This window comes from Eurosta solidaginis, chromosome 4 (genome assembly GCF_040869045.1).
Source record: "Eurosta solidaginis isolate ZX-2024a chromosome 4, ASM4086904v1, whole genome shotgun sequence".
Taxonomy (NCBI): Eukaryota; Metazoa; Arthropoda; class Insecta; order Diptera; family Tephritidae; genus Eurosta; species Eurosta solidaginis.
The window spans coordinates 89,219,560-89,234,339 of record NC_090322.1 but is presented as its reverse complement, the minus strand read 5'-3'; the positions used below and the strand labels follow the sequence as shown (position 1 = coordinate 89,234,339).

General features: G+C 36.3%; 1 protein-coding gene across 1 annotated transcript; it reads left to right on the top strand.

Moving 5' to 3' along the window:
• The first annotated feature begins 1,388 nt into the window (after positions 1–1,388).
• On the top strand, positions 1,389–2,834 carry LOC137248055 (uncharacterized). The gene is made up of 2 exons (XM_067778935.1): positions 1,389–2,632; positions 2,697–2,834. The coding sequence occupies exon 1, from the start codon at positions 1,505–1,507 to the stop codon at positions 2,609–2,611; it is 1,107 nt and encodes a 368-aa protein (XP_067635036.1). The 5' UTR covers positions 1,389–1,504; the 3' UTR covers positions 2,612–2,632; positions 2,697–2,834.
• The last annotated feature ends 11,946 nt before the right edge of the window (positions 2,835–14,780 follow it).

The window sequence follows — 14,780 nt, the reverse complement described above, 5'->3', positions numbered from 1 at the left end:
GGATACATATATAATCGCGAGAATATAGATCTAAACAAGAAGGCGCGCTCTGGTTTGGATCATGAGCTTCCTTTTATCAAAACCAAAAAAAATAACAGTGGAAAAAATAAGCAAAATAGGTATCTTCCTTACATCCGTTTCCATTATTATTTTTATTAGGAAAAGTTAAGTTTTCTTCTAAACTCCAACTTAGTTTAGACTGTTTCGTGAACTATAAAGAAATAACTCCGAAATTTAAGACCGTAACATTTCCAAGCCTTCCACGTGTTTAGTAGCGTAGACTTAACGGTGGAAGAGCTAATGGGAGATTTCAATACAATCTTTAAGATTGATAAAACAATTAAAGAAAGGGTCAGAATGTTTTTACGAAATAATAATTCAACCAAATCAACGTGATGGGAGAACCCAAAACAAAAAAATGAAAATTTCCAGAAGTAATTATTAGCGTTGATGTCGCGTCAAGACCCAAACGCGAGCTGTCCCTAAATACTCTCATGACATGACCATTATGTATCAATACATTGCAATGGGCAGCACCGCACAGCTGTCTCCTTCCAACGATTGGAAAGAATGAACAACTGACAGCTCTATAAATTGCCACACTCGTTAGTGTAGGCTATTCCCGCAGAGTTGTGTTGAAATCAACAAACACACCACAATTTGTGATTCTCACACAACACAGCTGTCCCCTTCCAACGATTGGAAGAATGAACAACTGACAGCTCTACAAATTGCCACACTCGTTAGTGTGGGCTATTCCCGCCAGGGTTGTGTTGGAATCAACAAACACACCACAATTTGTGATTCTCACACAACATGGCCCAAATCAACACAAAGAGTGTTCCCAGACAGCGAGTAAAGGCCTCTTTACATTTGGCGCACATTTGTATGCACGACGGCATTTGACTAGTCATTTTACAGGGATTCATAGGTTATATTCACAGCCACATTTGTATCGGCGTGGGTGAGTTTTGTGACCAAATTTTTGTAGGGCAACTACAAGGAGCCGTGAAAATACACGGGTAACTCGTGATACCATCTGCTACCCAAATGTAGCGTATATTACCGCATATTGCCTGTATTAGGCAAACACCAAAAAATGACTGCTTTCAATATCAGAATTTCGTTATGATGAGGATATTTACCAAAATTAAAGATACCTTTAGGCGTATCTCAATAAAATTATATTAAATATAACAGTGGTTTCAACCACTACGAACCCATCATTACATCGACAAAATAACTTAATAAGATTATTCGTTCCACACAACCCTTTATCCCGAGTACGCCAACCACACGCTCGATCAATTAAGCCTCTACTCTCCGCCCATACGCCACCCAACTCCCTTAAAATGCAAAACAAATAATAACAAGTTCCCGTTCCAGAATGACGGGTTTCTCGGTTAAACGCACCAAGACGGAGCAACGCGTTGACTCCTTCACCGTCTCCTGCCGGTTGTGCCAGAAGAACCACGGCATACGACTATGCCCGCGGTACAGGGGAATGTCGGCAGAAGAACGCCTCCGGGCCGTCCTGATCCACCGGCACTGCCCCAATTGCCTATCGCCGTTCCATCGGTTAGAGATATGCCCTAGCAACGACCGTTGCCACCGCTGCCGTGAACCACACCACACTACGCTTCACATGGAGGATGAGCAAGCACGGCCACGCCCGATCCCTTGCGAAGAGCGCGACGACGACGAAAGCGACGAGGTGCTATCGATCAACCTCACCGAGGACACACGATCGTGGGCCCAACAGGTAGAAGAGGAGGAGAAGGAGATGGAAGAGTGCACGAGAGGTGCAGCCGCCTTAGCCATCGCCCCAACGGCCAGTGGAGAAGCACGATCCTTCCGACCGCTGCTTCAGCATGAGAAGCAGAAAAGCAATCAGCGACACATGGAACACGGGGATGGCGCGGAGACCCGTCCTTTCCGCCCATCGCACCGCAATGCCAGTGGGCGCCGGGGCGGCGCGGAGCCGCGTCCGTTCCGCTCGACCCGACTCTCTACTGGCAGAGCGGCCCCGTATCCACCACGCAAGGAGGGTACCACCACCACCCTCGCGCGCCAAGCAACAACCCCAGCCGGCTTCAGAAGTGGTCGACTCCGGGATAATTTAACGGCACCGACTATAACTCGAGCATTGATCGCCATCGCGCCGACAGCCATAGTCCGAATTGAGGCAGGAGGCCGTTTACACCTGGTACGCGCCCTGTTAGATGCCTGCGCTCCCACCAGCATTATCGATGCCAATTTGTGCAAGGATCTACACCTGGAGCGTAACAATACCGCACGTCTGTCGAGGTGCACCATCGTTCTTCGAGGAAAGTATGGGGTAGCGGGAAAGATCACGACCCAAGCCACCGTAATAGCAAACTATGCCAGGTTAAACCCCACGGCAAATCTGGACCCGTCGGTAGCGGCCCCATTCCAGTTCATGAAGCTGGCCGATCCGACGTTTTACCGATCGTCGCCAGTGTTGCTCACTTTGGGCGCCGACGTCTACGCCAATATTATGGTCGGCGGCATACCCGCGTCGACTGTCGGTGGGCTCCTCACCCAAGCCACAATATTCGGCCTCGTCGTGTCCGGAGCCCACCCACTATAAAACCGTAAACTATACCACAAGGTGCATTTTAAAACCAAGCAACCCCACGTACTTGAATACTAACGCTTTTCCTTTTCATCCACAGTTCAGCGAGGCTGCATTACTGCGAGCACGGATATCCGCCGGAGATCGTACTTACGATCCTACTATACATACGTCTCATATATTTTAAATTTATTTAGTTTATCCCGCCTTGGGAAGGTTGCTGGCGTACTCACCTAGTTTCAAGTTGCTCGCCGCAAGGGGGCCGGCATGTTTAGGCCACCAGCCTAAATATTTCGGACCACCCTAACACGCACATTAGGTATTTATTTATTATTCTTACCGGTAACGGCTAACACCAGCCGAGAGCTAACTTTGAAGGGGAAAAACTCAACGAAAGTTAGCTATCGGCAGGTGCCGCGGACTTGTTCGCGGTTTTGAACTTTCTTTTCTATTTTGGAACGTCAACGAGCCAGCAGCTAGCCCCAGGTGAGTTATCATATTACGTATCTTTTCATAGGTTGTGCATATAACTACGCTATAATCGCACCTTGCTATTGTGATTCTTCTTAATAATTGCGATTTTTTAACATTAGAATTTGCACTTGGCAATTGTCTGGCAATCAGCCACCAATATTTCTATTTTTGAATTGTAATCTATCCAACAATTTGCGGTCGTCATATTACTAACATTTGCCGTGCACGAATGTGTAATTAACAATTTAAGAACTTTGAATTCGAATTAGTTTGTGAAGCAATTCCCTTTTTGATGATAAATAAAGCTGAGAATTTATATTGTTTATAACGTGAATACATTTGTTGTTACTCGCCCTAATTCTTTTCTTTGCTTTCTTTTTATTTGCGACACACACGCCCGACTTCCCCGGGTCCACACTGCCCCGCAAAACATTGATGCTTGTGAGGAAACTTATTTAAGCTATTCAAGTGTTATTAACAACTCTTCTCAAAAATTTAATATGCAGGGTGCATCTCAAAATATAGCAGATACATCGAACATTTCTAAAACGTTTGGAAGTTTGTTACAAGAACGTGTTCTTAAGTTGACAACTAAATTGTATAGTCTTTCTCATTTATCCAAAAAAAGAATTGAAATGAATTCAAGATTATAAATCATTCGTTAATGATATTTGTTTAACACTGTTAAGAGATTATATGTTAAGCTGTTTGGATGGGTCAGAAAAAAGCTTAAAACAGAGAGACCAAATTAAACAATCATTTGATATTTTACAAGGCTGTTTTGAGGATTTTCGGACATCATACAGATGCTTTAAGCATTTTGAAAAAATGGGTACTTTTATTAGGCCTATTCATTTAAATATTGGCTTTAGAGATGAATACAAAATACAAAATAGTTCTCATATCCTATGTAAAGTTCCTTTAACCACTGAGTTTATACCGATTCGTGATGTGCTTAAAAAATGTTTCCAACTAGGAACTATATTCAAGGAAACCTTAGATTACTTAAACGTATTAGAAAACACTAAAACCATAGTTTTTAATTACGTCCAAGGTGATTATTGGAGAAAGTTTAAAGATACAAATAGTCAGACCGTGATACCCATTGCACTTTATTTCGACGATTATGAAAATAATAATCCTCTTGGAAGTCATCGTGGTATTCAGAAATGCGGAGCTTTATATTTTATAATTTTATGCCTCCCTCCGAAATACAGATCGAAACTTAGAAATATATCTTTGTTTCTTTTAACAAACACCTTAGATCGTAAAACAAAATTGCAAAAATTTTTCAAAGAGTAATAAGTGAACTAAATTTTTTAGAGAGCTCTGGCATAACAATAAACATAAATAATGAATCAAAGCAAATATTTTTTAAGTTGGTAGTTATAATCGGTGATAATCTCAGCGTAAATGAATTTTTTGGTATGGTTGAAAGTTTTTCTGCCAATTATTTCTGCCGATTTTGTCTGACAAAAAAAGAAAACATAAACAGAATATTAGATGAGTTTGCACCCTGCGTAATAGGTCGAATCATGCATCTGGTTTAGCGTTAAATCAAACCTCAGAAACAGGTATTAAAGAAAAGTGTTGCTTTCATGATGTTACCAGTTTTCATTTCACTGAAAACCTTGCTGTAGATATTATGCATGACTTTTTCGAAGATGTTTGTCAGTATGATCTCGCTTTGATATTTGACTACTTTATTTTTAAAAAGTTAATAGCACTTGAAGTATTGAATATAAAAGTTAGAGGTTTTTCATTTTGCTACCATGATAGACAAAACAAACCACCAGAAATTTCTAAAGATCATATCAAAAATAAACGAATAATTCTATCTGCTGCTAAAATGCAAAGCTTAGTTCGAAATTTACCTATAATGATTGGTAATTTGATTCCTAAGTGTTCTGAGCACTGGCAATTGGTACTTAAGCTGGCTGATATTACTGATATAATAACAGTCAATCATTACCAACCAGAATACTGTGACTTACTTAAATGTGTTGTAAATGAGTACTTAGTTACTCTCCTCAAACTCTTTCCGAATAGCTTAAAACCAAAAAACCACTTTTTAGTACACTACACAACAGTAATGAAAGTATCGGGTGCATTGCGCAATTTGTCCTCTATGAGAGGAGAAAGTAAAAATAAAGAATCAAAGGAGTTTGCAACCGTAGCTATTAACAGAATTAATATATGTTATACAATTACAACTAAGCATCAACTTAAACTCAATCACTATTTCCATAATTCTAAAACTCCTGATGACTTTATTACTGGGCCTATAAAAAATCAAACAGTAGTTTTTGAAAAATTCCTTACGGATAACGGTCTTAGTAAAGATATGTTCGAAGGAAGTTGGTTGAAATTTAACGATCAATACTTGACTCAAAACTCAATCATTATGGTTCCAACTAAACACGGACCTGTGTTTTATAATGTACAAACTATTTCAATAGCTAAGGATAACAAAGCTTTAGTTTTTTCCCAAGGTATTGAAGCTCATTTAGACGAGGACGTTCACGCATTTATTGTTATAAATTATAGCATAAGTTATAAGATTTTTTTTTGGAATGAACTAAAATATTGTATTGTTACGCACAAAATCCGAGCTGGAAACGGGAATGAGTATATTCTAAAACGATGGATTTAATTTATATAACTTTAAAGATAATACTGTTATATATACATATATATATATGAATGTGGGATGACTTATATGTATAACATATAAACAGTAGTCGAAATAATGCCGATTTGGAAGTAGATTAGAGTTTGTTTGACTGAATTATTATATAATTATATTATTTACTTTTATTATATTTATTACTTCATTACTAATTAAAAATCCAATGTTACATATATATACATATATGTGTATCTGTTTACAAAAACAAATAAAAAAATATGTTTCTATAATCCATAACTTTTGTTATTGGTAAATTGTATTAACTGGAGTAAGTTGAATTTTTCATAATATATGAGCCAATATTTTCATTTCACATTTAAATTTTTATAACCCGGCCGCAATTTTTAGTATACTTTCATTTAAAAAGTAGAGACTATTCATATGCAGATTTTAATTTTTAATAATCCGTGTAGTAAAACTTAAAAATCTGTAAACGAATTTTCAGTATGCTGCTCTGTAAAAATTAGGGAATTCCCAATAAAAGTTTCTGTGCAGTCTTTTATATTTAATTACCCATATAGAAAATTTACATATCAAACTCACAATTTTAAGTATGCAGTTCTTCAAAAATTAAAGAGCTCCTAATAAAAACTTATGTGCCGCACTGTAAAATTTAATTTGCTTAACAACAACTTCCATTATGCTGTTCTTTGAAAGCTAATATATTATATCCAATTTCCACTACGTCGTACTTGAAAAAATATAAAAGGGTATAACAAAAAGTATATAAATTTGGAGTGGGGAGCACTTTGAAGTGCTAGCATACTAAATATTAAAGAAAATTTTCTCAGCGTGTACTCAACTCTTAATAATAAAAGCTTAACTTCTTCTTCTTAGTAAAGCTGAAACGAAAAGACGTGTTTTATTATTTCCAAACTTCAAACCTCGTTTTTCTACAGGTTATGGGCCTTTTGCACAGGGATATATAACATATATGAATTTCGTCTTAATCAAAATTTCAGCATTTTTTTTCATTACGAAAACTAGGGAAGATGGCGGCAAATAACTTTTTAAACACCATTGAAAAGTTAAGAGGAAGGGACAACTACGCAACATGGAAATTTGTTGTGCGTGCATATCTGGAATCTGAACAACTTTGGGGTTATGTTACGGGTGAACATGACGAAAAAGATGAATTGAAAAAACTACGACAGGACTCTAGAGTGTTCCGCGTTCTAGGGCGATTCTGCTCATAGATCCAGTGAATATATCCCATGTACAAGATGCTAAGACTGCCAAAGATGTCTGGGACAATTTGGAAAAAGCTTTTGACGATTCGGGGCTAGCCAGACGTGTTGGTTTGTTGCGGACGCTGATCAACACGAGGCTTGGAGGGTGTAACAACATGGAGCAGTATGTAGACAAAATAGTTACCACTGCTCACAAATTGAGAAACGCTAAATTCGATATAAGTGATGAGTGGATTGGCACATTGTTATTGGCGGGCTTGTCAGAAGAATACAAGCCAATGATAATGGCGATTGAAAGTTCTGGTACAGCAATTTCATCCGATTTTATCAAAACGAAACTGCTTCAGGACACTTATACATCCAGTGAAGGTGAAATGGTAATGTACTCTAGATCGGCTAAATCGAATCAAAAATCAAAGCAGTTTGTCAAATGTTTCGAATGTCAAAAAGAAGGTCACTATGCTCGCGACTGTGCCGTAAGACAAAAACAAAGAAAATATGGGCAAAATCGTGAGTTTAGTTACACTTGTCTAGCGACTGGAGTTGTAAAATCGAATGACTGGTACATAGACTCAGGAGCGTGAGCTCATATGACCCACGACAGAAATTTAATTAAAAACCAAAAAGTTTCACAGCGAGAAAGTGTATGCAGCAGTAGCTCACGTAAATGACGTATTATGTGTCCCAAACCTTTGTGCGAATTTATTATCTGTCAGTCAGTTGGTGAAAAATGGCAAAACAGTTGTCTTTAGTGATAGTTCGTGCACAATACGGGACAAAATGGGAGAAATTGTAGGCAAGGCTGATTTACAAAATAACGTATACAAACTTAATGTGATGAGCGACAAAGTTTTTTATGCTTCACGGGAAGCAAAACAAGATTTATGGCATCGCAGATTTGGCCACATTTGTGACCAGTATTTGAACAAGTTGAAGACAAACATGGTTAAGGGTTTGGATCTTAAAAAATTAATACCGAATCAATGCACTATTTGTGTCAAAGGTAAGCAATCACGCTTGCAATTCAAACCAAGTGGATCTAAGACATCGCGTGACATTTTTTGATATATTTTCTGATATCGTTTTTCATTCCTTTCCAAAAGTATTTTTGTTTTATTTTATTTGTCATGCGATTTATTCCTGGGTGGCCACCAACAGGATGGTCATGAAATTTGGGAAGAATTTCTTTAATTTTTCCATTGTTTGTTACATGCGTAACTTCTGGGGTTAATGTTATAATTAGATTTTTGAGAACTATATTTAGAATTCCAGTATTTTAGTGAAGTTTTAACATAAATAAATGTAATACGACAGTTTTGGTGTTCTTGTTGTAGGAAAGACAAAAACATTCCTCGAAAGTCTTCAGTAGCGCTGAACAGGCTAAAACACTTAGTTGGATATGACGTAAATACAAATTGTGTGTTTTAACATTTAATTTTTTTGGAACCAATTAAATATACCCATATAGACGTAATATTTTAGCACGGCATTACTTATGGAACACCAAAGATACCCAAATGATGAATCTCTGTAATTAAATCTATTAAAGGTCCATCGATCCTACTAGTTGATGAGAAAAAGAGTACTAAAAGTGGATTATTTTACTCCTGACAAAGAGCGAGACAATTGACGGCTTACTTCACCTGGTTATTCCACCATGGGTATCAGCTTGAGAAAAATACAGTTTAAAAAAAGAAAAAATGGTATAGAAAAAAATTTAAAAGACAAACAATTCTCAAAAATTCCTAAGCAACAATTTTTTTATTCCTTTATATTAATTAGCTGAAAAAATGTATAATGTTCATTTCTGGAAACAGACTAAGACTGTTCCTAGAATATGTATGTATGTAAATATAAGTAAACTGGAGTAAAGTTCCATGCATAAACATTGCTTTAATATAAGGCGCGGTATAAATCGGAAGATAATTAAGGCAGATCTCGTCTTCCAATTTGCACCAAAGAATCACGACTCTTTTAATTTTCCGTACAAATTGGAGGGACTGGTCCTGCATGTTTTACGCCTACTCCGAATGACATTTGCAGGGCAGACGAATTTTCACTGAGAAATACGCTCGATATCACTGCGGAGGGGCGACTCCGTTTATAAACAGTTTTCTAATTGTTTCTAAATTTCTGATATTGCTTTGTGCGGGACTTGAACTCAGGATTTTCGGCGTGGTAGGTGGGGCTCGCTACGTTATATAGTATAAGGGAAAATCCAAATTTTAAAACTGAACGGACGTGTGTGAATCCTATAAAAACTATTTATTTTTAAGCAAAATTTTTTTTCGAATGAACATATTTAATTTTTTGTTATTTTAACAAGGCTTTATACTGTTGGAATTAATTTTATAGAAATTATTTACCTATCTTGCACACAGTGCACATTTCTTCATTTCTTACTGTTCTTTAAATTCTCTTATACATACTATGTACAAATGTATGAATATATATGTACATACATAAGGCTTGCAGTTATCTACCTACTCAACTCTTAATAATAAAACCTTAACTTCTTCTTCTTAGTAAAGCTGAAACGAAAAGACATGTTTTATTATTTCCAAACTTCAAACCTCGTTTTTCTACAGATTATGGGCCTTTTGCACTGGGATATATAAAATATATGAATTTCGTATTAATCAATATTTCAGCATTTTTTTTTTTTTTTTTGATTACGAAAACTAGGGAAGATGTCGGAAAATAACTTTTTAAACACCATTGAAAAATTAAGAGGAAGGGACAACTACGCAACATGGAAATTTGTTGTGCGTGCATATCTGGGATCTGAACAACTTTGGGGTTATGTTACGGGTGAACATGACGAAAAAGATGAATTGAAAAAACTACGGCAGGACTCTAGGGTGTTCCGCGTTCTAGGGTGATTCTGCTCATAGATCCAGTGAATATTTCCCATGTACAAGATGCTAAGACTGCCAAAGATGTCTGGGACAATTTGGAAAAAGCTTTCGACGATTCGGGGCTAGCCAGACGTGTTGGTTTGTTGCGGACGCTGATCAGCACGAGGCTTAGAGAGTGTAACAACATGGAGCAGTATGTAGACAAAATAGTTACCACTGCTCACAAATTAAGAAACGCTAAATTCGATATAAGTGATGAGTGGATTGGCACATTGTTATTGGCGGGCTTGTCAGAAGAATACAAGCCAATGATAATGGCGACTGAAAGTTCTGGTACAGCAATTTCATCGAATTTTATCAAAACGAAATTGCTTCAGGACACTTATACATCCAGTGAAGGTGAAATGGTAATGTACTCTAGATCGGCTAAATCGAATCAAAAATCAAAGCAGTTTGTCAAATGTTTCGAATGTCAAAGAGAAGGTCACTATGCTCGCGACTGTGCCGTAAGACAAAAACAAAGAAAATATGGGCAAAATCGTGAGTTTAATTACACTTGAGTTGTAAAATCGAATGACTGGTACCTAGACTCAGGAGCGTGAGCTCATATGACCCACGACAGAAATTTAATTAAAAACCAAAAAGTTTCACAGCGAGAAAGTGTATGCAGCAGTAGCTAACGTAAATGACGTATTATGTGTTGCAAACCTTCGTGCGAATTTATTATCTGTCAGTCAGTTGGTGAAAAATGGCAAAACAGTTGTCTTTAGTGATAGTTCGTGCACAATACGGGACAAAATGGGAGAAATTGTAGGCAAGGCTGAATTACAAAATAATGTATACAAACTTAATGTAATGAGCGACAAAGTTTTTTATGTCTCACGGAAAGCGAAACAAGATTTATGGCATCGCAGATTTGGCCACATTTGTGACCAGTATTTGAACAAGTTAAAGACAAACATGGTTAAGGGTTTGGATTTTAAAAAATTAATACCGAATCAATGCACTATTTGTGTCAAAGGTAAGCAATCACGTTTGCAATTCAAACCAAGTGGATCTAAGACATCGCGTGACAGTTTTTGATATATTTTCTGATATCGTTTTTCATTCCTTTCAAATAGTATTTTTGCTTTATTTTATTTGTCATGCGATTTATTCCTGGGTGGCCACCGAAAACAGGATCGTCGTGAAATTTGTGAATAATTTCTTTAATTTTTCCATTGTTTGTCACATGCATAACTTCTGGGGTTAATGCTATAATTAGATTTTTGAGAACTTTGGTACCAATTTCTTTAAATGTGTCTACCCGGGTATGATTATTTTTAAACAATTTGTCTCCTAAGGACAACTGTATTTTTCTAATTCCTAAATTGCCGTCTTCTTTCATAAGCCTGACAAAGAATTGACCTAAGTCAATCTTCGCCTCAACAATTAGATTTTTTATATTAATTTCGCTACAAATTTTCTTTCCTTTTTTGAAACGTAATTTCGGAGGACCGAAAACGAGCTGGACTAGTCTCTTTACTTCACATTTATTTAGCGCTTCAAATATTATTGGGTTCTCTTTGTGAATTTTTATTTCTTCATTTTTATTACTGGAATCTTTATTGTTATAATTTTTGTTAGTTTCCGATCTAGTCGTAACTTTTAATATTTTACACGCTTCTACTGATATTTGTTTTAGGTCTTTAATATTTATGCGTGATAATGCGTCGGCTACATAGTTTTCTTTACCTGCGATATACTCCACCTCGAAATCATATTCTTCCAGATCTAATCTGATTCGAGTTAACTTTGATGACGGATTTTTCATCGAAAATAAAAATGTTAAGGGTCTGTGGTCTGTTTTGACCAAACATTTTATACCGTAAATGTATAGTCTAAAGTATGTTATGGTCCAATGAATGGCCGCTAATTCTTTCTCAATTGTTGCTTTATTAATTTCTCCTTTAATAAATGCTCTTGATGGCAATTGTTTTCCTTCATACTCTTGGCTTAGCACTGCTCCGCAAGCATATCCACTTGGGTCAGTTGTTATACAAAATTGTTTATTGAAATCGGGATATTGTAGGATATTAGAGCTTATTAAGCTTTCAAGTAGTCAAAGGATTTTTTGAAATCCTCTGTCCAGTCGAAAGCTACATTTTTCTTGCAAAGTCTTGTTATTATTCTAGAATATTCTGCAAAATTTGGGATACATCTTCTGTAATAATTGCAAAATGCGACGAATCTCTTCGCCTCATCCGCATTTTTAGGTGTTAGGAAATTTTTAATAATTTCGTTACTTTTTTCCATTTCGGGTATTTTAGATTTAGTTTTGTTGAAAAAGCTGTTCAAGGTATTTATAGGTTTGTGTGCTATTTTAATATTTTCTTTATTGTAACAATCTGACGTCGCGAGTCGTTCAGAGAGTGGAGGTACATAAATAACTGATTTGAAAATTACTGGGATTTCGGATTTTTGCTTTTGGTTTTGAATTTTTGATTTATTTAATAAGCTTTTAATAGTTTTATCGGGGAATTTGTTATTCCTTAGTAATACAAATATTTCTTTTTCTATTTGGTTGTGGTACATCTCATCTGAACTTTGTAACATCCTTCGAATACAGCCCATTGCTGTATTTCGTATCATTGCCTTTGGGTGTTTAGAAAAAAAGTTGACGATTCGTCCTAATGCCGTCGGTTTATTATACCACTTTAATTTGATTACATTTCCATAGTTGTTTATCATTGAATCCAGATAAGGTAATTTTCCGTCTTGTTCTAGTTCTAAGGTGAATTGTATACTTTTGTTGAAAGAGTTTAGCGCGTTTAAAGTGTTTTGTACCTCCTTTTCACTTACTATTGCAAACAAGTCATCGACATACTTTGTAAGCAATCTTGGTTTGCATCGAAGGATTTTACAAAGCTCAGATGAGATGTACCACAACCAAATAGAAAAAGAAATATTAGTATTACTAAGGAATAACGATTTCCCCGATAAAACTATTAAAAGCTTATTAAATAAATCAAAACATCAAAACCAAAAGCAAAAATCCGAAAACCCAGTAATTTTCAAATCAGTTATTTATATACCTCAACTCCATGAACGACTCGCGACGTCAGATTATTACAATAAAGAAAATATTAAAATAGCACACAAACCTATAAATACCTTGAAAAACTTTTTCAACAAAACAAAATCTAAAATACCCGAAATGGAAAAAAGTAACGTAGTTTATGAAATTCCATGCAAAGGAGGTAAAAACAATGAGCCTTGCCATAGTGTTTATGTAGGAACAAGCAAACAAAAATTGAAAAGTAGGCTTACCCAACACAAGTCGGATTTAAAACATTGCCATAATGTAATGAATCAAAAAACAGCACTCATGATGCACTGTAAAATGAGAGCACATACACCAAATTTTGAATAAACAAATATTCTCCAGCAAGAACAACATTATAACAAACGTTTCACTCTAGAAATGTTACTTATCGTCGACAAAGGTACAAACATTTGGATCAATTATAAGACAGATATAGCGAACTGCGCGCACAGCTACAAATATTTACTTTCCAACAAGACAGTACACAGCTCCACGTTAGACAGAGCAGACGTGTCAATAAATGCAATGTATGTACATATATTTTGTTCAATTTTATAATTTTTAATATGTGCAATTGTCAATGTTTAATTTTATTTTGTTTTGATTTTGTCAATAGTTACGCCCTGAAGACCGAAAGAGTAGCCGAAATATATTGGTAGTAAAACTTAAGCATATTGTGTTTTACTCAATTTGACCTGAAGCCAGCTTTAAACAAAATAACTAATGTTTTTGCTTCTACTGCTTTTTCTAATGCTTTTTCTAGTTAATTTTCTTCTTCCTCAATTAGTTTGCTACAACACAAGAATACTGCGTCAAGCTCTTCCTGACTACTTATATCATTCATTTAAGAAAATTAGAGGGGAAAAAAATCTTAAATTTATTGGCAAAAATCTACTTTTTGCCCGTAAACTGGCAGCCGTTAGGTTGCCAAATGCTTCTAAAAAGTATAAAAAATACTTAAATAAAAAAATAACTTAACTAATGCCAAATTTTTTCTTAGCTGGACCTCGTTCTCCTTGTTTCTTATGCCACGATCTTGTTTTATTCCACTCCGTTTTTTGCGGTTTCTCAGTTGTCTGTGACGTTTTGGCTTCCTTCTTGTTCTCCTTGTTTGCAGTGATCCTGTTTTTATTCCACTTCGCAATGCGTCGGTGGTGGTCGTTTTAGTGGCGGTAATGGTCTTGCAGTATCCGAAAAAAATATTTTTCCTTTCCTTTGTGGTATTCAAGAATTTCTTAAGGTTTGTCCTGCACCCTTGTTGTCACTGTCGCTGTGATCCGTCCCTTTGCTTTGACTATACCATTCGCCGTTGCAAAGTTGATGGCTTGAACTCCTTTACAGTAAGTATCTTGCTTAGTATAAAAATGTAATCAGTCCTGATAAATTAAGGAGTGCTAGCAGGATCGTTGGTGGAATGCCAATTTAGGCAGTAGGATGCCGATTTAGGCGGTAGGATGCCGATTTAGGCAGTATGGAAGGATCGCCATGTAATGTTTGGGAGAATGAAGAATAAAGTAATTTAGGTTGCAGTTCCCATTTTGCGGCACCAGATAGAATTAAGTTCTTTATTCAAAAGTTGTTTTCTTTTATACAAAATGTCTATGAGCTAAAATTCTTACTTACACTAATACTTACAAACTAAGTGTATAACACACATATACGTTCAGTTCAGTTCCCTGGGAACTGCATTCTAAGCATAAATAAAATTAGCTGGGAAATCTGCAACGCAAGCACAAATGAATCATGTTAATAATTTGTCTACAGGTAAAGGCTTGTTGCGAGCAAGCTCCAAACAGTAGCATACCAGGTTACCAGATGATGCACGGTGTACAACTATATATGTTTGTACAAATGAATGAATGTGTCAATAGAATCTCAGGCCGTACCA

What these genes read in the sequence shown, in the direction of transcription:
- LOC137248055 (XM_067778935.1), top strand. Translation starts at nt 1,505, where the DNA reads ATGTCGGCAGAAGAACGCCTCCGGGCCGTCCTGATCCACCGGCACTGC.